We start from the raw sequence: 22,819 nt of genomic DNA, 5'->3' as shown, positions 1-22,819 counted from the left end.
ACTCTGTTTTTTTGCTTTTGTTTTTGTTTTTTGATACTACACCAAAAGCACATCATAAAAATTAGATACATTGAACTAAATCAAAATGTAAAGCTTTTATGCTCCAAAGACACTATCAAAAAGTGAAAAGACAACCCACAAATGGGAGAAAGGATTTACAAATCATTCAAATCGATAAGAGTTCTAGTACCTAGAAGAATAAAGAACTATTACATCTGAAAAATCTAAATAGAAATAACCCAATTAAAAATGTATAAAAGATTTGAATAGACCTTTCTCCAAACAAGAGACACAGATGGCCAATGAGCATATTAGAAGATGTTCAACATTATTAGTCATTAGGGAAATGCAAGTCAAAACCACAAGAAGATACCACTTCAAACCCACAAGGATAGTTAAGATGAAAAAGACAGACAATACCAGGTGTCGGTGAGGATGTGGACAGATTGGAACCCTCAGACATTGTTGGTGGAAATGTAAAATGATGCAGCTGTGTAGGAAATCGTTTGGAAGGTCTTCAACAAGTTAAACAGAGTTACCATATAACCCAGCAATTCCACACCTAATTCCCAAGAGAACTGAAAACATATCGACACAAAAACTTATACATGTTCATAGTAGTATTAATAATAGCAACAACAACAAAAAAGAGAACAATCTAAAATTCCATCAAGTGATGAACAGATAAATAAAATGTGGTTTAAGTATGCAATGGAAGACTACCAGACTGTAAAATAAGGAAGTATTGATTCATGCTCCAACATGAAGCCAGAAAACAAATGTTAAGAAGTCAGTTGCAAAAGCTCACACAGTATGATTCCATTTATATGAAATGCCCAGAACAGGAAATCCATAAAGATACAAAGCAGATTAGTAGTTGTCAGAGGCTGAGGGGAGGGAGGTGTAAAGAGTGAGTACTCGACTCAGAGTCACAGGGTTCCTTTTTGGGGGATGGAATATTCTGGAATTGGTACTAGTGAGGATTGCACAACTTTGTGAATATACAAAAACCACTGAGTTGTAAATTTTAAAAGGCTGAATTGCATGTTATATAAATGATAGACCTCAATAAAAGAAAAAGTAAAAATTTGGATCCAACTAAAAGAAAGCAAATAATAAAGAAAAGTTATTTTCCCCAAACCATAAAAATCAGATCAAATATTATGGTTAGCTTTTGACAATATAAACAAAATCATCATAAGTGTTTGAGTTTTTGTCTTTTGTTTTTTGCATTTATGTCCTTTAAGAATATAAAGAATGTAGTTCTTAGGTTTAGGTTGTTTTTTTGTTGTTGTTGTTTTTTCTGGTTATGAAAATAATATGCATTTATTTTACAGGACATTTCTTTTCTTTAATAGAAAAGCATTCATAGGAAGTATGAACTTTCCTCTTTTCAGGTGCCCCAGTTGCTGTTTGGCTGCCACTGACCCCAGGTGTTTTCAAGGTTGTGAACTTTCAGAAGCTGATCGTCAGTCCAGTCTTCCAAGGTGCCTCTGGGTGGATTTAAACCAATCATCTTTCAGCTAGTGGTCAAGTGCTTACCCATTTGTGCTACCCAGAGCTACCTTCTCACTCCCTGTTCCCTTCCAAAGGTTGGTGGAAGCATATCATAAAGATCTCTCTATGCAAAGCCCACCTACGGAGAACCTCTCTGTGGCCCCTTGAAGCTGCCTCAGAACTCTTGTTTGCTCATAGACTTTATAAAAACACCATCAATTTTTAGGTCCTCTGGCTGCCCCAACTTTCCTGCATATTTTAAGTCCCAAATTTTGAGTATAACTGGTATTTCCCTCAACTCAAGAGACATGTTCATGGCATTTGAAAGGATACAAAGATATGAATAGAAGGACAAATATGGAACCGAAACCTAACTTGTATCAAAACCACAGTTCTCAAATTCCTATGTCCCATTAACCACCTGCGAGCACCTTCCTAGAAGATCAAATGAGCTTCAGAGTAAATTTGGTGTCCGCCATAAAGTCAGCCTCAACTCATGGTGATCCAATACACAATGAAGTCTTGCACCATCCCCATCAGATTTTCATTAGCTGATTTTCTTCATTGTCTGACTTAGTCAGGAAGCCCGACTGAAGCCTAACATCTCAGCAATGCATGAGCCGCCACAGACAGACAGGTGATGGCTGCACACAAGGAATCAAACCCTGTCTCCTGCATGAAAAACAAACAATCTTCCACTGAACCATCAACTCTCCCTTGTTTATCTAGTGCCATTAGGCAGCACCAGAGTCCTTGCTAGGAGACAAAAGATAGGGCACTTCTATTAGAATATTACTTGAATATAAAATACATACATTGAATAAGAAAATGAAAACTTACAAAAAGAGACTCCAGTTCAAATTTATTTGTATACAAAAATATATTATAATGAGAAAAGCATATTACTGTTTGCAACTATATATATTTAATTACAAATATTTTCATAAATGCACTTTAAATTACAGGGAGGCTATGTTTTAAGAGGAAATACAATATTAGCATGGGTCACCTCTTCTAATATGCTGCAAGCCAGTAAACCACGCCAATTTCATTGTCTAAACTGTAGAGAGATGAGCCCAAAGGCAGATGGGTCTGAGACAGCTGGTGGTGGGTGAGTTCATCTCATCTGGCAGCAGATCCCAGTAGCTGATTTCACCAGGTCCTCAGAGCTCTCGGAAGCTTCTCCCTTATGAGAATACAGAGCCAGAGCTATTTCTTCTTTCACATACCTGTAAATGGAAGCTAAGTAAGATTGTTGTTGTTGTTAAGTGACGTAGAGGTGATTCCAACCCATAGCAACCCTATATAGGGTTTCCGAGGAGCAACTGGTGAGCTTGAACCACCAACTTTGCAGTTCAAACAACTTTGAAGTCTGGTGCATTAACCCACAGCACCACACCAAGACTCCTGTAAGATTACCCAGGCATAAAAGATCACAAATCCTGTGCTCAACCATATCACACCATCTCAGCCGTGCATCAAAGCAACAAATTTAATGGCAGGCTTCCTGCATAATGGATGTCTGATTAACTGGCATGATGGGGCAGCCATCTACAATTTCCATGAAGTAGGCAAGCTTATTACATGGGCCTAGCTCTAATTATGCTGCAGTGACAACAGTATCTGTCAAGACAAGCCCCCATCTTCTGATGTAGGGTAGTGCAACATGTAGGAAAACAGGCAATAAAATCTTCAAGTAAATAGGGATGGACTTAATATTTGGGTCTACCTGAAACTTTATTCATTGATCTTATCTAGGTATGGATTCAGTTTTTTAGTGTGTTTTTTTCTGGACGTCGCCCAGCTATTTAGCATAAAATATTTACTAGAGAAAATCAACACTTGCACTGAAAATTTTAGGGCTGAAACAGAATTTGCCAGGTCCACTTTGTGAATGAACAAGGCTCCATTCCTCCTCACCCAGGGCCCCTCTCCCCCTATCAGTGAATGTTGTTGTTGGTGGTGTTAAATGCCACTAAGTCGGTTCCAACTCATAACAACCCTCTGTATAGGGTTGCCAAGAAGCAGCTGGTGAACTTGAACTGCTGACCTTGTGGTTCAAACTGACTATTCAGTCCAGTGCATTAACCCACAGTATCAGTCACACCAGGACTCCTACCAGTGAATCCAGCTGTGGAAATTTCCATCCTGAAATCCCAGTTTGTGCTTCTGGCTTCTGCAATTTTATCCTGTCCTACAGAATAGGGTCTGTAGATACACTCACAAGGCTTCTTCTTGGGAACTAGACTAGAATTCCCTATTGTAGCCATGAGCTCACGTCTTCAGTCCCCAGGACTAGTTTGGACCACCATGGAGTACCACTGCTGGAATTCCCAAATAGGAGGGAGATACTGAGTGCTTGATCCAGGTCATTTAGTAATTAGAAAGTCTCCCTACACCAACTTCTTACTTTGGGGCCCTGTCCTTCTAGAACACAGGTCTCACCACGTGCCTGATGTAACTGGCAAAAGTACCCAAGCCCGTGGGACAGAATCATCTGGGGTGTTAGTGTAGTGCTTGTGTGGTCAGTTGGCTCATTTCTTCTCTGAAAATTCAGGCAGACCATCAAAAGGATAAAGTTGCAGCCCAGCTCTCACCACAACCGTCCTCTGGTCTCTCAAACAAAACGCCCTTGTTAAAAATCACACAGACTACTTTAATGAAAACTTAACTTCAGAATTTCTTTGAGCCACTAAGGTCATGTTTCTGAACCCAAATTAGTTTTATGATGTTACTGCCTGCCCCTGGCAAGCTTATAAACATTATAGCATTTTATCCGAGTTGTCGGTTAATTTTCTGTTTCATTTTATAAATACAGGCATGTACTTACTTGCTAATGTTCTGTCAAGATCAGCAATGAAGTCTTCTAATTCTTTTGTGTCTCCTAGTTTGGCTGTAAAACAAGATATGGAGTTCAATTTCCCATATCAAAGACAGCTAATGATTCCCACGGCTGAAGTGATTTACAGGATTGTGTGATGCCATTTTGCATCTCTCCATCTTCAGAAACTCTATGAAGGGTGTTCTGTACCAACCCTGAGTGTCTGCTCCAAAATTTGTTAACAGAACAAAGTGCTGACTGGCCCTACCTTGAACAGGTTCGATCAGACTGTTGTAATCCATAGGGTTTTCATTGACTGACTTTCAGAATAGATTGCCAGACCTTTCTTTCTAGTCTATCCTAATCTGGAAGCTGCTGAGAAACCTGTTCAACAATGCAACAACCCACAAGCCTCCACTGACAGACAGGTGATATCTGTGCATGAGGTGCATGGTTAGGAGTCGGACCCAGGTCTCTGGCATGAAAGGCGAGAATTCTACCTCTGATCCACCACTGTGCCAATATTTAGTTACAGTGAACAAGGAAATCTGTTCTGAAGACTACCCTGATTCTTTCTTGGTTTTCAGTTCAACCCTACCTTGTGTCCTATGCACTAGAAGAAGACTTTCCCTCCATTGCATTAAAAGTTTGGGAGGAGAGGAGAAAGGGAAGTAAAGATGTTGGCTTTTTGACTGTGCAGTGTTTGCATGGATAGCACTGTGCTGATTCTGTCAATCCTGTTGCTTTCTGGTGCATTCTCATGTGTGCAATCACGCCCGGGCAATGCCATGGCCTCAGAGGCTGTTCGCCCTCCAGCATGAACTGGGTGAGCAGCCACTGGTCAAATGATCCAGGGATCCATTTTCTGAGTCCATGCCAGGACAAGGTAACATGCCCTTATTCTGATCTTATTCTCTTCATGTACTGAGATGCATATGTTTTCCACATATCTTGCTCTTTTCGTAGAATTCATCATTAGTACCTTCTCTGAAATGCATTCGCCACTGCTATCAACTGAGTCCGTTCCAACTCATAGCAATCCTACAGACCCTACAGGACAGAACAGAACTGCTTATAGGGTTTTCAAGGTTGTAAATCTTTATGGCAGAAGACTGCCACATCTTTCTCTCACAGAGCAGCTAGTGGGTTCAAACTGTCAACCTTTCGGTTAGCAACCAATTCTTAACCAGGGTGCCACCAGGTGTTACTGGATATTTTTATTACCTGAACCTGCGAGCTACAAGCGGCTCATTGTTCTTCACTTCTAAAGTCAATTTGCCACTCAGGGTTTTTTTTCCCCCTTTTTGTTTTCTCCTTCTTGAAGATCAGGTAGCAAATGTGGGCACTTTTTTAGCCACTTTCTAGACTACTTTGTCTCTGAATTCAGCAGACCAAAGACTGCACAAAGGCTAAGTCCCCAGTGGCCACTAATGTTGCTGTGCTGAGAAGTGAATTTTAAAATGTCTCTTTTGTAAAAGAGTGATATTCTGTCTTAATGCCAGCATGAGAAAAGTTATGGGATCTTTGTTTTTTAAAAATCTATGCTCCATTTTTATTGCATTCTGCAACTAGTTTCAGCGAGTGAAATGTTTCTTAAGTAAAAAAAGAATCCTTGTTTTCAAAAGGGCACTTGTCCAATATAACAGAACACTCAGCTGTTTAACTGGAGACACCCTACTAGTTCCAAAGAATAAGAAACTGCTCAGGAGCTCCGGTAGCGTAGTGGTTACGAATTGGGCTGCGAACCTTAAGGTCAGGGGTTCGAAACTACCAGCTGCTCTTCGGGAGAAAGATGAGGCTTTCTACTCCCGTAAAGATTTACACCCTCAGAAGCCCTGTACAGGGTCGCTATGGGTCGGAACCGACTCGACGGCACTTAACAACAACAACAGACGTCTTTAAAAACTTTTTAGGTCTCTAAATACCACAATGAGAACAAGCTATTTTGAATCATGTCAAGCCATCTCTTGTCTAATAGGAAAGACCCCATTTACATGCTCAGTTGGTGATATGAAAACATGGATTACATAGTTAATTCAATAAAAGGAGTTAATTCTATAATGGAGTCCTGGTGTGGCACTACAATATAAGCACTGGAAAGCAAGGTTGGTTTAAACTACAAGGTCGGCTGTTCAAACTCGCCAGCTGCTCCTTGGAAACCCTATACAGGGTCGCTATGAGTTGGACCCAACTCGACGGCACTTAACAACAACAACCTTCTAGAAAGTCTAACTGCTGGGTTTTTAAGTCTAGAACCAACACATTTGAGAGGAGACTCACGAAAAGCACTGTCATAAGGTGCACAGTCTTGGTTAAACCATGGGGGCTAGAACCAAGTCTAGAATCTTCTTACTTTCTTTCTCTGAATTAAGAGTTTTCTGTCCTGAGTTATCTGATTTAATTGACATATGGATCAAAATGCTGAGAATTAGCAGGTTCTGTTTCACACTGCACTATTTACCTATAAACTAAGGCATTCTAGTTGCTGCCAAGTCTATTCCTGTTTATGGCAGCCCATGTGTGTCAGGGTTGAAGGATGTTCATCAGCTGACTTTTTAAAAAGTAGATCAGCAGGTCTTTCATCAGGGGAGCCTCTGGGTGGGCCTAAATGGTCAGCTTTCTGGTCAGCAAATGAGTTCATTAACCACTGGCCACCACCTTGGAACTACCCATACAAAAACTTTAGTCTTATCTATTTGTTTTGCACATTTGAGAAAGATCGGGTAGGGATAAAGGAGAAGAGGGAAAGGGTTGAGAAAGAGAGAGGAATCAAGCAGCCCAAGAGTCCACGCTACAACCAATGAGCTCACCTTTCCGAGTAGAGATGGCAGGGGAGAGCAGGGCTGGGGTAGAGTCTGTCGGAGAATTCAGTTTCTCATCACTGAAGCTGAAGCTATTCCTACAAAGGGAATCTGCACCTTTCGGGAAAGAAAATATTCTCATTAGAAGTGGTTTTCAGGCTACAGTCTATGGATAACCAATGGTTCATCTCCAAAAGATGCAGATGTAAATATACAGCAAAGCAAACAGGTTGATTTCCAGAGTCTGTTCTGCCTCATAGAGACCCTGTAAATAGCGGTAATAATCTGAAGCAGAGGCGTGTGTGTGTGTGTGTGTGTGTGTGTGTGTGTCAGTGTGTGAGTCTCCAACTAGGCATCCCAAACTTGCCTTCTAAAATAAGCAAGGCATGCTAGGAGCATCATGACCAGACCAGGCTCCACTGCTAACACACACGTGTCCACTGAGCAGCTAACCTAGTGCTTGGGTGATTGGGATTGATTTGGGATTGGAAACACAAGGAATCAGTTTTCATGAAAAATGTCCCTTCTGCCCTCTGAACATCCGCAATTGGATACTATGACTTAATCCTCCCTGCCTGCCCAAGGGAATCTTTGTCATGGTTTCCCCAGTACACTGAACCCTGCACCTACGCTCTAAGGATAAGCCAGAGGGCCAAAGACGAGTATTTATCCTGGAGGCTCACTGTGTTACAGACACTTATGGGAAGAGAGACTGACTGAAAGTTAAGAGAACCAGCTCAGCTACCAGGCACTTGGATGCCCTTGAGCAGGTCAATTAGTATCAATCAGTTTAAACAATCCGTAGGAGTTCTAGGGCTTTATTTCTCTAAGTTCTGCCACAGGTGAGGGAACCAACTCAGCCATGCATCTGTGACACAGAAAGAAGCAGCGCCAACTCAAAGGGCTCAAAGGAAGAGTAGGCAGCGGAAGCAGGATGTGGCCACTGAGTTGGTGCAGGAACAGCCTTCCTAATGAAAACAACACATGATGTCAAGGTTGTGGCCTAGATGAGCTCCAGAAAGGAGCTGGGATAACGGAGTCATTCATGCCTGACCAGGCGCCCACTGCTTTCTGGGAATCCTCTCACTTTAATTCAATAACCTCCAGCTTAGGAGACAAAAAACATTTTCTTTGGTTCTTTTAGCTCAGCATGAACTTGACTACATTACAAAAGATAGACACAGCTTAAAAAGAACCAGGGGTTCTCCAGAAGCAACCTACCAGGTTTTGTCTTCAGCCCTACCAAGCTGCTACACCTTCTCAGGAACCTCACCTGGCTTCCTTTCCACACCCTCTCTTGACCAGGTGCCTCCCCAGCTGCCATCTTGTCTTCATTGCCTATTGGCCCATCTTCTTCACTTTCTAAATATGCCCAGAAGATCCTTCCTTTCTGACCAACACTCACCACACTCTTCCTTTAGAGGTCCAGCCCAGGCCACCTAAGAACACGAGTCCACAGTCATTGTTTAGGGCTTTGAAGACGAACACCATCTGAGATTCAAAACTCTGAGCCCAAACTCCAAACACATACCCCTTGAAAAGATCGCTGTGGAACAACTCAGTCTGAGAAACGCCAAAGGCCCTTGGGTCCTAAAACAAGCTGGGCACACTAGGAACATCATGACCAGACCAGTCTCCTGTGCCAACATACAGGTGCCCAATGAGCAGCTAAACCAGTGCTTGAGTGATTGGGATTGCTTTAGGATTCCTTAAATAAAAGGAATCATCTTTCATGAAAAATGTCCCTTCTGCCCTCTGAACTGCCCAAAATACAGGGGGCTTCAAAAAGTTTGTGGAAAATTGAATGAAAAGATCATGTACAAGCACAAACTTGGATGCCATGACTTAGTCCTCCTTGCCTGCTCAACAGAACCTTTGGCATGATTTTCCCACTATATTTCCCATTAGAGATTTCCATTGTGTATTCCCACTTTAATGTCTGTGAGGTCTTCTCATGAAGAAGCCAGTTTAGTCCTATTTCCCAAGTTTACGGAACCTTGGGACATTTGTTTTGTTTGTATCATCCCTGATTGTATTTCTCAGGACACCTGTACTCTGTGGAACTAATTTGGGAAACACTTTTGCTTGGTTTACCAGCTGAGTTCACTTCTAGAGCAACCTGGATTTTTGATAGAGAAAGCCTGTTTCCTGGACACAGGATGGTGGTCATGTCATTGTTGAACTACAGTGGAGCATGACTGTTTGTCACCATGTAATAGCCAGAAGTCCCATTAATCTAGCCTGGGAAACATGATGGGATAGGATGATGTCAGACTCAAGGGGAGTCACGCGGAATACTAGGAAGGCAGGCCTTGTGCCCAGGAAGGAATATAAGACTCTTGGAATATTATTCTTGGCTCTGAATGACACCAGAGAGCACCCGCCCCATGCCTGGCACCAGGTACCAGGCCCGGAGCCTTGTTGGCCCAGATCATAGTGGCCACTCCTCAGTCTTCTATCTGCCTGAAGCAGCTTGTCCTTAAGACTGTATCACACAGCCCTCCCTCCAACCCCACCCACCCTGCACCACAGGCCTTCCCATGACTTTGGTCTTCATCTCTACCCTGCCTCTACTCTTCAGGGGTTTGATGTGCACAGTCTTTGAGAGATGGAAACCAAACAAAATACAATTTGGTTTCCTCAGGGACAAGTAGACCAAAAACTATTGAATTTTCAGGAAAAGCTCAATGTAATCTGAAGAGTTTGGGGGTACACTGTAGAGAATGCACCATAGTACCAGGATATCAACACAGCTTACTTCTCCTGCTTGGAACTGATCCAAGCATTTTCCTCAAATTCAGAAAATACGAGGAAGCATCAAAAGTTCATGGAAAAAATCCATCATCTTGTCATCCTATTTCCACAAACTTTCTAAAGTCCCCCCTTGTGTATAGGCAAAATGATCAATTCAGTTGCAAGCTATTAAGATGACTAGAAGTTACCTCCGACTGTCAATGAACTCAGGCTACTCTTGCAATGAGGAAAGAAGAAAGAGGAAAAAAAAAAAACCAACTAGTCACAACATCTATGAAAGGGCTTCAGAAAGTTTGTGTAAAAATGGAATTAAAACATAATGGAAAAGTTTCCAACTTTTTGAAGCCCCCATGTATATATAAAGAGTCCTGGTGTGGCGCTATGGGTTAATGCACCAGACTGCAAAGCCATTTGAACCGCAAGGTCAGCAGTTCCTTGGCACTAGCTGCTCCTTGGAAACCCTATACAGGGCCACTATGGGTCAGCACCGACTCTACGGCACTTCACAACAACAAAGTATATATAAACACATATAGTTGTTGTTGTTGTTGGTATGTGCCATCGAGTCAGTTCCGACCCATAGCGACCCTGTATAGGGTTTCCGAGGGTGTAAATCTTTACGGGAGTAGAAAGCCTCATCTTTCTCCCACGGAGCAGCTGGTAGTTTCGAACCGCTGACCTTAAGGTTTGTAACCCGATTCGTAACCACTACACTACCAGAGCTCCTTAAACACATATAGAGAGACAGATTAATATAGCATAAGGTCACTCATTCCCCAATACTATACCAAACGCTTACACACACACACACACACACACACACACAAGTTCACACAATGGCTTGATTGCTGCAGCTTGGCCCCTTTTTCCCCCATGGGGTCAGAGCCATACCTGACCCTCAAGTCCTTGATATTTGGCAGAACCAAATCTGCCCACAGTTCAGTTCTACCCCTTGGTTGTGTCACCCACATGCCATTCTTGTTAATGAAAAAGATAAAGAGAGCTGTTTGCAGAGCCCAAAGCAAATTGAGCCCAGCAGAAGCCACAGACAGATAGGAGGCATTTAAAAGCTGGGTTGCCCTGGGCACTCACCTATAAATCTGCATTTCTTCTTAGGCAAAGGAGGGACAACTGATACCTATGGGTCTAATTATTTTATTTTAAAGTTCCTGGTGAAATGGAGAAATGAATGCCCAGAAGTGGAAATGTCACCAGAGAACAAAAAGAAGCATGCCTCTGGGCCCTGGCTTCCTTCTCAGCTTCAAAGAGAGGCAAGTTCTCTAAAAGACACTTATCACCAGAGGCACCCTAGAATAAGCCATCAACATAGATATCACGGGTACCCCAAGCTCTAGACCTCTCTTTACTCTTTACCTGATAAAATCTGATTCTACAAACTTTGATTAAGCACTTAAAATGAACAAGATGTCATACACAGTATGTGGTAGATTAAAAGCTATGCAAGGCCAGACTTCCAGTTCTTTCTACTCCCCTGGAACTCTGTTCTTTGCAAAATAACAGTGAGTCTGATCAAATGACAAGGTGTCGCTAGCTGATAACATAGTACTGCACTTCGCAGCCTGGGCATTGGGTGCTGCTATGGAGATGGGCTCACAGAATTCATAACAGTGATGATTTGGGGAACCTTGGCAGGTAGAAAGGCTGGGTGTTATGAGGACCTCAATGTCTACTTCAGTCAGCTCTGAAGCTCTGCCGCGCAAGCATCTCAAAGCCTCCTTAGCAATGTCTATCAAGTCAACAAAGTTCCCAAGTCAGGAACCTCAAATTTCAGAGACCAAGTTATCTAAGATACCATCAAAAGCGACATAAGCATATTAAATATACAGTCCCTGGGTTACCATGAGATCTGTTTCTCACTGTCTTTAAGTCAAATTTGTAGGTAGATCAGAATTGGGGGAAGCAAACCTCGATCGATGCCTTTTCAATGAATTAAAAGCTGTACGTGCTGAAAGAGATTGTGATAATTTGTTGAGTAGGGGTTGGTTCAATTGTTTCAAAGTGAGGGCAAAGTTACATAGCATTAAAGGGCAAGTAAGTAGGAGTTATTGTAAAGCTGTAGGATAAGCACTGGACTGTTAACCACAAGGTTGGCGGTTCAAACCCACCAGTCACTCCTTGGAAACCCTCTACAGGGTCACTATGAGAACTGACTCAACAGTCTTTAATGAGAACAACAACAGGGGTTGTCCGTAACCCATAACCCAGGGACTGCCCACCCAGCCACCTAGCTTGTGGAAACTCCACTGCAAAAACAGAAGCTTCTTTAAAAGGTTAGTGTGCTTGCTTCATTTGGGGGTGGGGAGAAAGGTAATGTAGGGTTAGTGCTGACAAGGGCTACTCCAGTGGGAAGAAAAACCACTGACAGTAAACCTTGCCTAGAGCTTCTGTAAATATAGAAGCTCCCCACTTGTCTCAGGCAACCAACAATAGTAATTAACTGAGCAAAAGAAAGTCTCTGGAATAGCCCCAACCCTCCAGACACCTTGCCAGGCGTCTGTAAGAATGAGACTTGTCAACCCACTTGGAATTCCAGAGCCTCCTGAGGCCTCCTAACTGCCTTTTCTCCCACAGCTGGAACAAGTTTGAACTCTATTCTCAGTGGCTCCTAACCCAGACTACTGTTGTTGTTAAGTGCCACTGAGTCGGTTCCAACTCAGAGCCACCCTGTATAGGGTTTCCTAAGAGCCGCTAGTGAGTTTGAGCTGCTGACATTGTAGTTCAAACTGACCTTGTGGTCCTGTGCTTATCCTACAGTGGCTCATCAGGACAAGTCACCAGTGTATACTGCCTGACATTCTGCCCCCAAAGCCAAATAAGGTCCTGGTGTGCCACTGTAGGATAAGCACAGGACTGCTAACCACAAGGTTGGTGGTTCAAACCCACCAGTCACTCCTCAGAAATTATATACAGGGTTACTATGAATTGAAATTGACTTAATGGCACTTATAGCAACATCTCCTCATAGGAAATAACCTTCATTCACCCTGCCAGATGACCACCTCCACCTGGAGGAGACATCATCCAAATACAATCACTACTGATCAACTAATGGGACTTCAGTCTGTTCCTGAGGACTTCGTTCCTGTACCAGCCATCAGCCTACAGTGATGGAGCAAGGCCTTAGAGAGAAAGCCTAAGAGGTATCACTCGCTCATCAGAGGACTCCTGGTGTGGCACTGTGGGTTAATGTGCTGGACTGCCAAGTAGGTTTGAACCACAAGGTCGGTGGTTCAAGCTCACCAGCTGCTCCTCAAAAAACCTATACAGTGTCACTATGGGGCAGAACCGACTCAAAGGCACTTAACTTACCTGGAGAGATTGTATGAGATCCTACATTCAAAGGATAGCAAGAGTTAATAATAGCAATCATGGTAACCCAAACCCACTACCAACAAATAGATTCCAACTTATAGCAATCCAACAGGCCAGAGGAGCAGACAGCCTCATTTTTCTCCCTAGGAGCAGTTAATGGGTTTGAACCACTGGCCCTGGTTAGCAGCCCAGCACTTAACCCACTGAACCTCCAGAGCTGCTGATATTATCATTATCTTCTTTGGGGGAAGCTCAATTCAGTAGGCTGTTCCTTAAGCATTAAACAGACAAATGAGTCTAACAAATGTCTGTGCTTAATTCTTGGCAGCAAGATACGCATTGCGCTTACTTAAGAAATTACTATTTAGATGCACACAGCTCCTGCCAAGACTGTTTATTCTAACTAGTCTTGTCGAGGGACAGACAACACATTTATAACCGAGTCATATCATCTGGGAGTCCTTGGTCAGTGCAATCAGCTAACATGCTCTGCTGCTAACTGAAAGTCTAGAGGTTCAAGTCCAGAAGAAAGGCCTGATGATCTATCTACTTTTGAAAATTCTATGGACTGCAGTTCTACTCGGACATCCATGGTGATGTTGTAAGTCAGAGTCAACTCAACATCAGCTGGTTTGGTTTTTTAATGTCATCTGACCCTTCTTTATATCTTGACCAGTCCTCTCCCTATTACTTCTATAAGTAGGACGTAGTTGAAAGTTAACAGTTGACCAAAACAGAAAGCAAAATATACACATATACCCTGGGGAAAACTACCAAAAAAAAAAAAAAAGATTGCAAGTATCTCCCCCTTAAATGGTTAAGAATATGTTCCTAGTGCCTACTGTTTGAGGATCTGAAAAAGGATCCCAGATCTGAAATCTCACCGAAATACAGTTGCCACCACCCATGAATAGGAAGCTCATAGTGCATTCTAGCTGAATGCAACTATGGCTTAGCAAGAAGCCGTTCTTTGCAATACAGCAGCACTGGACAGATTGTTCCAGCTTTCTCTTCTGTGTGGGTGAGAATTTGTATTTTATGAATAACTTGCTCTAGGCTCCAGTAGAAGAGACATATTTAAATATGGCCACAGATATTGAGACAAATTTTTAAAACTGCAAGACTTCCCTTTGAGAGCAAATCGTATAAGTAAATTAGTGCAAAGGATTAAATAAGTAAGCTGACAATTAACAACCAAGCCCCAAAATTGAAAACAAAAAATTAACAGCAATGATTCCATTCCCTTTCACCTCAAAAACTGTAAATTCAACCTAATCCTCAAGCAGAGCTGCCAAGGAAACTCAAATTTCAGACTCTAACTCTGAGCTGGGTGGGAAGTGCCCTTTCTCCCTTTTCAGAAGGACAGTGTATGTTCAAGTCTAGGAACAAAAAAGAACTCCAGATTTCTAAAGATAATCTCCAGAAATCAGTTAACCAGATACCATCCAGTCAGAGTAGAACTGTGCTCCCGAGAGTTTTCAATGGCTTCTTTTTTGGAAGTAGAACACCAGGCGTTTCTTCCAAGATGCCTCTGAATTGAGTTGCACTTCCAACCTCTCAGTTAACAACCCAGCACATAAACCATGTGCACCACCCAAGCATACTTCAGAGTCAAGGGAGCACAGGGAGGAGCATTCATGTTTGGAACTCATCTAGGGATTAATGTTTTAAGAATAACCCAGAAGATCTTAATATGCACTTTAAAAAAAAAGTAATCCAGGATTAAATATTGAAACGTCACCAAATTTGCTGTTTGATACTCTAAACAGGTATGTTGTTGTTGTCAAGTGCCATCGAGTCGATTCCGTCCCATAGCGACCCTATATAGGGTTTCCAAGGAGCAGCTGGTGAGCTTGAACCACCAACCTTGCAGTTCAAACGGCTTTGCAGTCTGGCGCATTAACCCACGGCACTACACCAGGACTCCCTAAACAGGTATATAACATCCATAATCCTTACAGGAAATTTGAGATGCCTCTTTTCATATAAGTAACCCTGGAGTCGTCTTGATTATAAGAAGGGTCATCAGGAGGCGAAACCACCCACCCCTTTCACCCATGCACTCTCTAGCCTGGGCAGGGGTCAAAGCCGGCATTCCCTGTGGTGAGCCGACTTGAAGGGAGAACACCGCTCTTCAACTTGAACTAAGCAGCGCCAGGAATCTTTTCAAAACTGCATGCAATTGTGTAGCAAGTCAGAGAGTTCAGGACCAGAAGAAAGAGCAAGAAGTTATTTCAAAAATCCCAAGAATAGCAGTTTATGAAACCTTTTCTGGTTTCACAAATGCCTGGGTAGCATGTCCTTCGGTGGCTTCCTCCCTCCTTGCTCTCAATTCCTGTGGCACTTCACACCACATCCTCTGATAAGCTGGAGAATGAAAGGAGGGCAGGAGAGAAAGGAGACTGTGGACACCTCGACCGGTGGTCCGCAGGACTCCTGTCTGGCTGTGAGTCTCACAAACTGCTTAAAACCCTCATGCAGGACACCTGCAAGTGTCAGGAAGACCAACTGACCCTTCCGGTGACTACCTTCAGGGACCTGCCAGGGCTGGGCTTAAACACAAAAAGCACACTGCACATCAAGTTGATTCCAACTCATAATGACCCTATACAGAGTTTCTGAGACCTTAAACCTTTTAAAAGAGCAGACAGACTCATCCGTCTCCGCGGAAGGACTGATTGGCTTAACCGCCCACCTTGAGATTAGCAGCCAAATACCTAGTCTAACAAACAGGCCTTAAAACCTTTGATATCTACGCGGTAGAGGCTGCCGTAGGGCTTACTCCACTGGGCCCCACCCCTCGGTCTACAGTAGCAAACTGAGCCCTGAGGGACCCTTTGTGGGCTGGGAATCTGAGCAGCGCCTGACTGTCTGCACTTACTCTCGGAGTCGCTGAAGCCACTGCTGTCACTGACGCTGGCGCTGCTGCGCCGCTTCATGCGCTCCAGGTGCTCCTCATAGTGGAAGTGGCGCTCGTGGAAGGGCGAGGCGAAGTCAGCCAGCACCGCGTCAAACTCACACAGCGCGTCCGTCAGGTCTGCAGCATCCGCGGAGTCCAAGGCTGGGGCTGGAGACAGGTGAGTTCAGGTGAGGACAGTCTCAAGGGGGCGTCACCAATCCCCAGGATAAAAAAACTTCACTGTATTGTAGCCACCTGTTAGCTATTTAACTCGACCCGTCCCTGAAGCGCCTGCAATTATCAGACACATTTTGTAGATAAGAAAACTAAGCTCATTGAAGTTGATGACCAAAGGTCACCAAGCCCAGTGCTTTCCCAAGTGTCTAAGATACTTGTCCCCACGCACATTCCCCCAGGGGCTGGTGCGAAACCATGACAGTGGGCAGACTGAGTCAGAGTGCGCCCATGACGTACCGGCTTGAGGCCCCTAGCCTGGGATGGGGACAAGGGCGAAGACTGAACCCCCCAGCGCGGGGCCACCTGGATCCAAGGTTCCAACGGTGAGTATTTGGGGGGACAAGGATGACATGGTCTCCTTCATCTCTTGTCCCATGCCACCCCTTACCTGTGGAGCTGAGGCTTTAGGAGACCCCAGGTCCCTGCACTCACCTGCAGCGGCAGCAGAGCTGCCCTGTGTGGCGGGTGGCTTCATGGGGTGGCTTGGCCCTGCGCACAGCGCACGGTAAGCGAGGTGCCGGCCAGGGAAGGGGCGCCTCTCGGGCTGAAACTGGGCTGGTCGGGGCTGGTTTTCCAGCTTGCGTTCGGCTCCGCGCGAGTTCTTTGCCAGAGCTGTTTGCAGCTGAGTCCGTGTGCTGTACGTTCACTAGCCCGCCACCCGTTAGGCACGCAGTCTTATATCCCCAGCACCGAGGGGGCGGGGTGGGGGCGGGGTGGGGGCGGGGTCCGGGAGGCGGGGACGCCCCTGTCCCCGAGGCACCGCCCCGCCACGCGCCCTCCGGGGAACCGAAGTGACGAAGGAGTAGCTGCCGCGGGAGGCCAGGTTACCGCGCCAAATATTTACCAGCCTCTTTTTCCGCGCGTCCTGACAACTCGACCCACGGAAGTGTCTGGGCCGCGCTTTGGCGCCATTGGAGGCCCTAAGAGTTTAGGGCTCAGCTCCAGCTACACCAGCTCGGTGAATTGGATGGGGAAATCCTTAGCCTCCTAGAGTTACTTCGAGAAATAAAGGAACCGGCGCTGTGGGAGGCGCAGCTGGTATCTGAGACGCTGAGTGACTGTCTTCTGTGTTACCCACGTGATTTACAGGATTGTGGGCGGACAGAGTAGGAGAAGAGAACTCCATGGAGTAAATCCGCGAGTTTAGGAATCCTAAATGCTCCCATCCTGAGTTCAGGGATCTGAACTACAGTCCTGTACCTTCCTGCCAATCCTGGCCTCATGGGACCAGCTAACTCCCGCTGCCATCCAGTAGATTACTACTCATAGTGATCCTATAGGACAGAGTAGAACTGTTTCATAGGGTTTCCAAGACTGTAAATCTTTAGGAAAGCAGGCAGCCTCATCTTTTTTCCACAGAGCGGCTAGTGAATTCGAACTGCTAACTTTGAGGTAGGAGTCCAAGGCTTAACCCAATGTGCCACCAGGGTGGAAGAAATCATTGTAGCTACAGGGCATTGAACTTGTGCCTCACAGTGTCCACATTGCCGGGCGCAGGAGAGCAGTTGTGGCCACGAATAAGTCTCCTCCCAAGGAGCCAGAGAAACACCCTAGCCACATGGGGTTATTTGGATTTCAAGCAACTCATCTTGAATACAAATTTTAAAGTTCAAAATTCAGTTCTTCAGTGGCACTTGCCACATTTAGAATGCTCAATAGCCCCCTTCCAGAAAGTTCTACTTGACCGTGCTGAGAGAGAAGGACTCTGACCCACCCCCACCGTCTAACCTCAGACGGTGAGGAAACAGGCGCAGAGATATTCTCTCATCAGTTGCACAGTGGTGGAAAGATCTGTCTGAGTCACTTTCAGCTTCAACACACCCTCTCCCCCTCCCTTCACAGTGTGACGCCCTGAGGACAAGAGAGCTGGAGAACTGGACAGAAGGAGACTGCTGAAATATCATAGGACGCCTGCATCTTTCATTTTCTCTTTTTCCTTCCTTTCCCTTCCCCCTTCAATTCTTTTTCTTTTTCTCTGTTTCCATCATTGTCTTCAACTTGCACGCAGCCCCTACTGCAATGGTCAAAGCTCACAGCGCTCTTTAGGCACTCTGAGAGCTGAGGCCCAGAGCAGCTTTCCCAGGATGGAGCATCTCCCAGCCCTACTCCAGTGAAGATGCGGAGTCTTTCTCAGTTGAAGAATCCTTCAAGGTGATCTTCAAAGAAACCAACAAAACAGCCTACGTTTTAGCAGCCAGTTTACCGAGTGGTGGAGAACATTCTTGTCCCCATCCAGGAGAGGCAGGCATTTTCATTGGTTGCTGTCCTCATTGTAAAGAAACTCACCTATGGGTTGAGAAGGGAGATGTCTAGGCAAGTGACCTGAACTCCTCCATCACCTCCTTTGGGATTGATTTCACTTTGATTACCTAGTTCTGTTGCTCACTCTCTTTCCTAATTATAAATTGTATATGTATAGGTATATGGAGTCCTGGTGTGAGGCTGTGGGCTAATGCGTCAGACTGCAAAGTCGTTTGAACTGCAACATCGGTGGTTCAAGCTCACCAGCTGCTCCTTGGAAACCCTATACAGGGTCGCTATGGGTCGGAATCGGCTTGACGGCACTTAACAACAGCAGCAATGTATATGTAGTCCTGGTGTGGCACCATAGGATAAGCACTCAATCTCAAAGTTGGTTTAAACCCCAAGGTCAGCAGTTCAGACTCACCAGCTGCGCCTCAGAAACCCAATACAGGATTGCTATGAGTCAGAACCAACTGGATAGCACAAAACAACAACTCTACATACATACAGATATACATACACCAACCATCTGTCGGTTTGTCATATTGTGGTGGCCTGTGTGTTGCTGTGATGCTAAACGCTGTGCCACCAGTATTTAAATACCAGCAGGGTCCCCCATGGAGGACAAGTTTCAGTGATGTTTCCAGACTAAGACAAACTAGAAAGAAGGAAAAGCAGACTACTTTTGGATGGTTAGCTATTGAAATTTTTACGAATAGCTGAGGGAGCATTGCCAGACATAGTACTGGAAGATGAAAACATTATGAATAGCCATGAGAAGGTACTCAGAATATGACTGGAGAAAAGCTGTTTCCTCAAAGTAGAGGTGACCATAATGACATAAATGGAACAAAGTTTTGGGGACCTGCATTTGCTGGTGGGGTACAACTCAAATTGGGGAGAAATAGGTACAACTATCTATTAATAATTGGAACATGGAATGTACAAAGTATGAATCTAGAAAATTGGAATTTGTCAAAAATAAAATGGAACACATCAAGATCAATATCCTAGGCAGTAGTGAGCTGAAATGGACTAGTATTGGCCATTTTTAATCAGATAATCATATGGTTTATAATGTCTGAAACATCAGATTGAAAAGCAATGGCATAGCTTTCCTCATCAAAAAGAGCATTTCGAGATCTATCTTGAAGAACAATGCTATCTATGATAAAATAATCTTCATAAGCCTATAAGGAAGACCAGTTAATACTATTACTCAAATTTACACACCAACCACTAAAGCCAGTGATGATGAAATTGAAGAATCCTAACACTTCTTCAGTCTAAAATTGATCAAACATGCAATCAAGATGCATTGATAATTACTCATGATTGGAATGCCAAGTTTGGAAACTAAAAAGGATCAGTAGTTGGGAAATATGACCTTGGTGATAGAAATTATGCTAGAGATCACATGATAGAATTTTGCAAGATCAATAACTTATTCATTTTAAATACCTTTTTCAACAACCTGAAAGGCCATGATACACCTAGACCTCCGGAGTTGGAATACACAGGAGTCAAACTGAATACATTTGTGGGAAGAGAGAGTAGAGAAGCTCAATATCATCAGCCAATATATAGCCAAGAGTAGACTATGAAACAGACCATCAATTGCTTAAATGTAAGTTTAAGCTGAAGTGAAAGAAAATTAAAAACAACAGACAAAATATCTTGAATATATCCCACCTGAATGTGATACAGTAGACACTAGTGACCTAAGAGGAGAAGAATTGTGAGATAACACCAAGAACATCATATAGGAAGAAAACAAATGACAGGAAAGAAAGAAAAAGACAAAAACGTATGTCAGAAGACTCTGAAACTTGCTCTTGAGCATAGAGAAGCTAAAGCAAATGGAAGAAATGAGGAAGTAAAAGAGCTGAACAGAAAGTTTCAAAGTGCAGAAACAAAAACAAAAACAAAAGTAAAGTACTATAATGAAATATGCAAAGACCCAGAGTTACAAAACCAAAAGGGAAGAATATGCTTAGCATTTCTCAAGCAGAAGAAAACAGAAGAAAAAAAATATCAAGCCTCAATTTTCAATATTGAACGATTCTAAAGGCAAACTATTAAAGGATGTAGAAAGCATCAAAGTAAATGGTTGATGTTCAACCATTTCAAGAGGTAGTATATGATCAATGGGGGAGAGGCGGCAAAATGGCAAACTAGACAGAAAGGCTTCATGGGCCCTCTACAACAAAGATATGGAAAACCAAATGAGGCATGCAGATGATAGTCCTGGAACACTGAGCTTCAGATAAAGGGATGCAGAAGTGGATTGAATGCTTACTAGGAAAGAGAGCTGAGTAAACACAGCAGAAATAGGGGTGATTGATGATGCGAGCTGGTGACCATCTGGGCACAGCCATCTTGAGCATTTGTGAGAAGTTTCAGACATAGAAAACTTAACCGGTTTTGTCAAAACATACCTGTGGCTCACAGAGACAAAGGTGCGATTATTGTCTTGTTACATCCCACCTATTGAGCAAGAAACAATACCAGCTGCTATACACTGGATCAAGACAACAATCAACATCGGTCAAGTCAACCCTACACTGCACAAGCAGCAAACAGAGAATGGTGCTCAAGCTCATCTCCTGATCACATCCACCAGAAGGCAGTTGATAAATGACAAAAATTACTAAAGGGAGTCCTTTGGACTAAGAACCAACAACAGTAGATAACAACTGGAGACTGACATACATGGCAATCTCACCAAGAATTCAATCCAGATATAGAAATATCCAAAGTAAAACAAACTTACAAGATTGCAAATAGGGAATCAGAGATAGCAATTTATAATGACAATGCAAAAAGAGGGGATAGATGGTTACAGAATTCCCAAATGGCCAGGAAGTCAAGCAGAGTCCAAGATTTAAAACAAAAACAAAACAAAAAAACTTTTAAACAGGAGAAGAAATTAATAGTTACAGGATAGCCTCAAAGAAAATTAATACGCCTTCACATCAAAGCAAAAAAAGGGAAAACCATGAAGATTTTGTAAACATGAAAACAACAACAGTAAAGAAATTGCCATAAAATGTACAAACAAAATCAACTCAACACGGGAAAACATGTGGAACAAAAGAAAACAGCAGTACCACAAAAAGCACACAGCAAAATGACTGCAATCAATTAATACCTATTGATAATTACACTGAACACCAATGGATTAAATGTACTAGTCAAGAGACTAAAAGGAGCAGAACAGATGAGAAAATAGAATCCTTCAATATGCTGTCCACAAGAGACACACCTTCCACATAAAGGATAGAAAAAAACTATATCAAAATAATTGGCAATCATAAATGAGCAGGAGCTTCAGCCGCAGCAGCTAGTGAAGAGAATCAGCCACAGCTGTGCACTACCCTATGGGCTTTGGCCTCAACAAGGGCCACAAAGTAACCAAGAACGTGAGCAAGCCGAGGCACAGCCACTGCCGTGGGCACCTCACCAAGCACACCAGGTTTGTGTGGGACATGATCCGGGAGGTGTGTGGCTTTGTGCCTTATAAGCAAGCGCCAGGCCCTGGAGCTGCTCAAGGTATCCAAGGACAAACAGGCGTGCAAATTCATACACACATCCATGCCAGGAGGAAGCGAGAGGAGCTCAGCAACGTCCTGGCTGCCATGAGGAAAGTGGCTGCCAAGAAGGACTGAGCAGGTCCCTGTCCACTGTACCCCTCTTCCCCCTCAAATAAAAACCTTTACAGTAGGAGAATCAAAAAAAAAAAAAAAAAAAAAAAACAACCTGAGCAGGAGTGGCAATATTCATTTCTGATAAAATAGACTAAGGCAAAAACCAGCATTAGAGACAAAGGAAGGCATTATCTCATAATTAAAGGGTTCAGTTGAACAAGAGGACATAACCATAATAAATATCTATGCTCCCAATGAAATAGCCTCAAAATATATAAATCAAACTCTAATAAAGGTGAATAAATAATTATACCTACAATAATAGATTTTAATATACCACTTTTCGATAAAAGAACAACTCGAAAAAAAAACTCAACAAAGACACAGAAGAACTAAACAACACAATCAACCAACTTGACCTCATAGACTTAGACAGAGAACTCAACCCAACAACAGCACAATGCACTTTCTTTTCCAGTGCACACAGAACATTCTCCATATGTTAGGCCAAAAAACAAGCCTCAATACATTTTAAACATCAAAATACTACAAAGCAACTTTGTAGATCACAATGCTGTAAAATTAG

The 22,819-nt window shown here is 43.4% G+C and overlaps 1 protein-coding gene and 1 pseudogene across 1 annotated transcript; one reads left to right on the top strand and one right to left on the bottom strand.

Moving 5' to 3' along the window:
* Positions 1-455: 455 nt before the first annotated feature.
* RGCC (regulator of cell cycle) lies at positions 456-16,817 on the bottom strand. The gene is made up of 5 exons (XM_006837677.1): positions 16,775-16,817; positions 16,088-16,273; positions 7,129-7,236; positions 4,328-4,390; positions 456-562 (listed from the first exon to the last, which is right to left on the bottom strand). Exons 1-5 carry the CDS (start codon positions 16,815-16,817, stop codon positions 456-458), a joined length of 507 nt encoding a protein of 168 aa, XP_006837740.1.
* Positions 16,818-20,932: 4,115 nt separating this feature from the next.
* Positions 20,933-22,254, top strand: LOC102838667 (annotated as a pseudogene).
* Positions 22,255-22,819: the final 565 nt, after the last annotated feature.

This window comes from Chrysochloris asiatica, unplaced genomic scaffold (assembly GCF_000296735.1).
Source record: "Chrysochloris asiatica unplaced genomic scaffold, ChrAsi1.0 scaffold00022, whole genome shotgun sequence".
NCBI lineage: Eukaryota > Metazoa > Chordata > Mammalia > Afrosoricida > Chrysochloridae > Chrysochloris > Chrysochloris asiatica.
The sequence above is the reverse complement of the archived record's forward strand: the minus strand, read 5'-3'. Positions and strand labels throughout refer to the sequence as shown.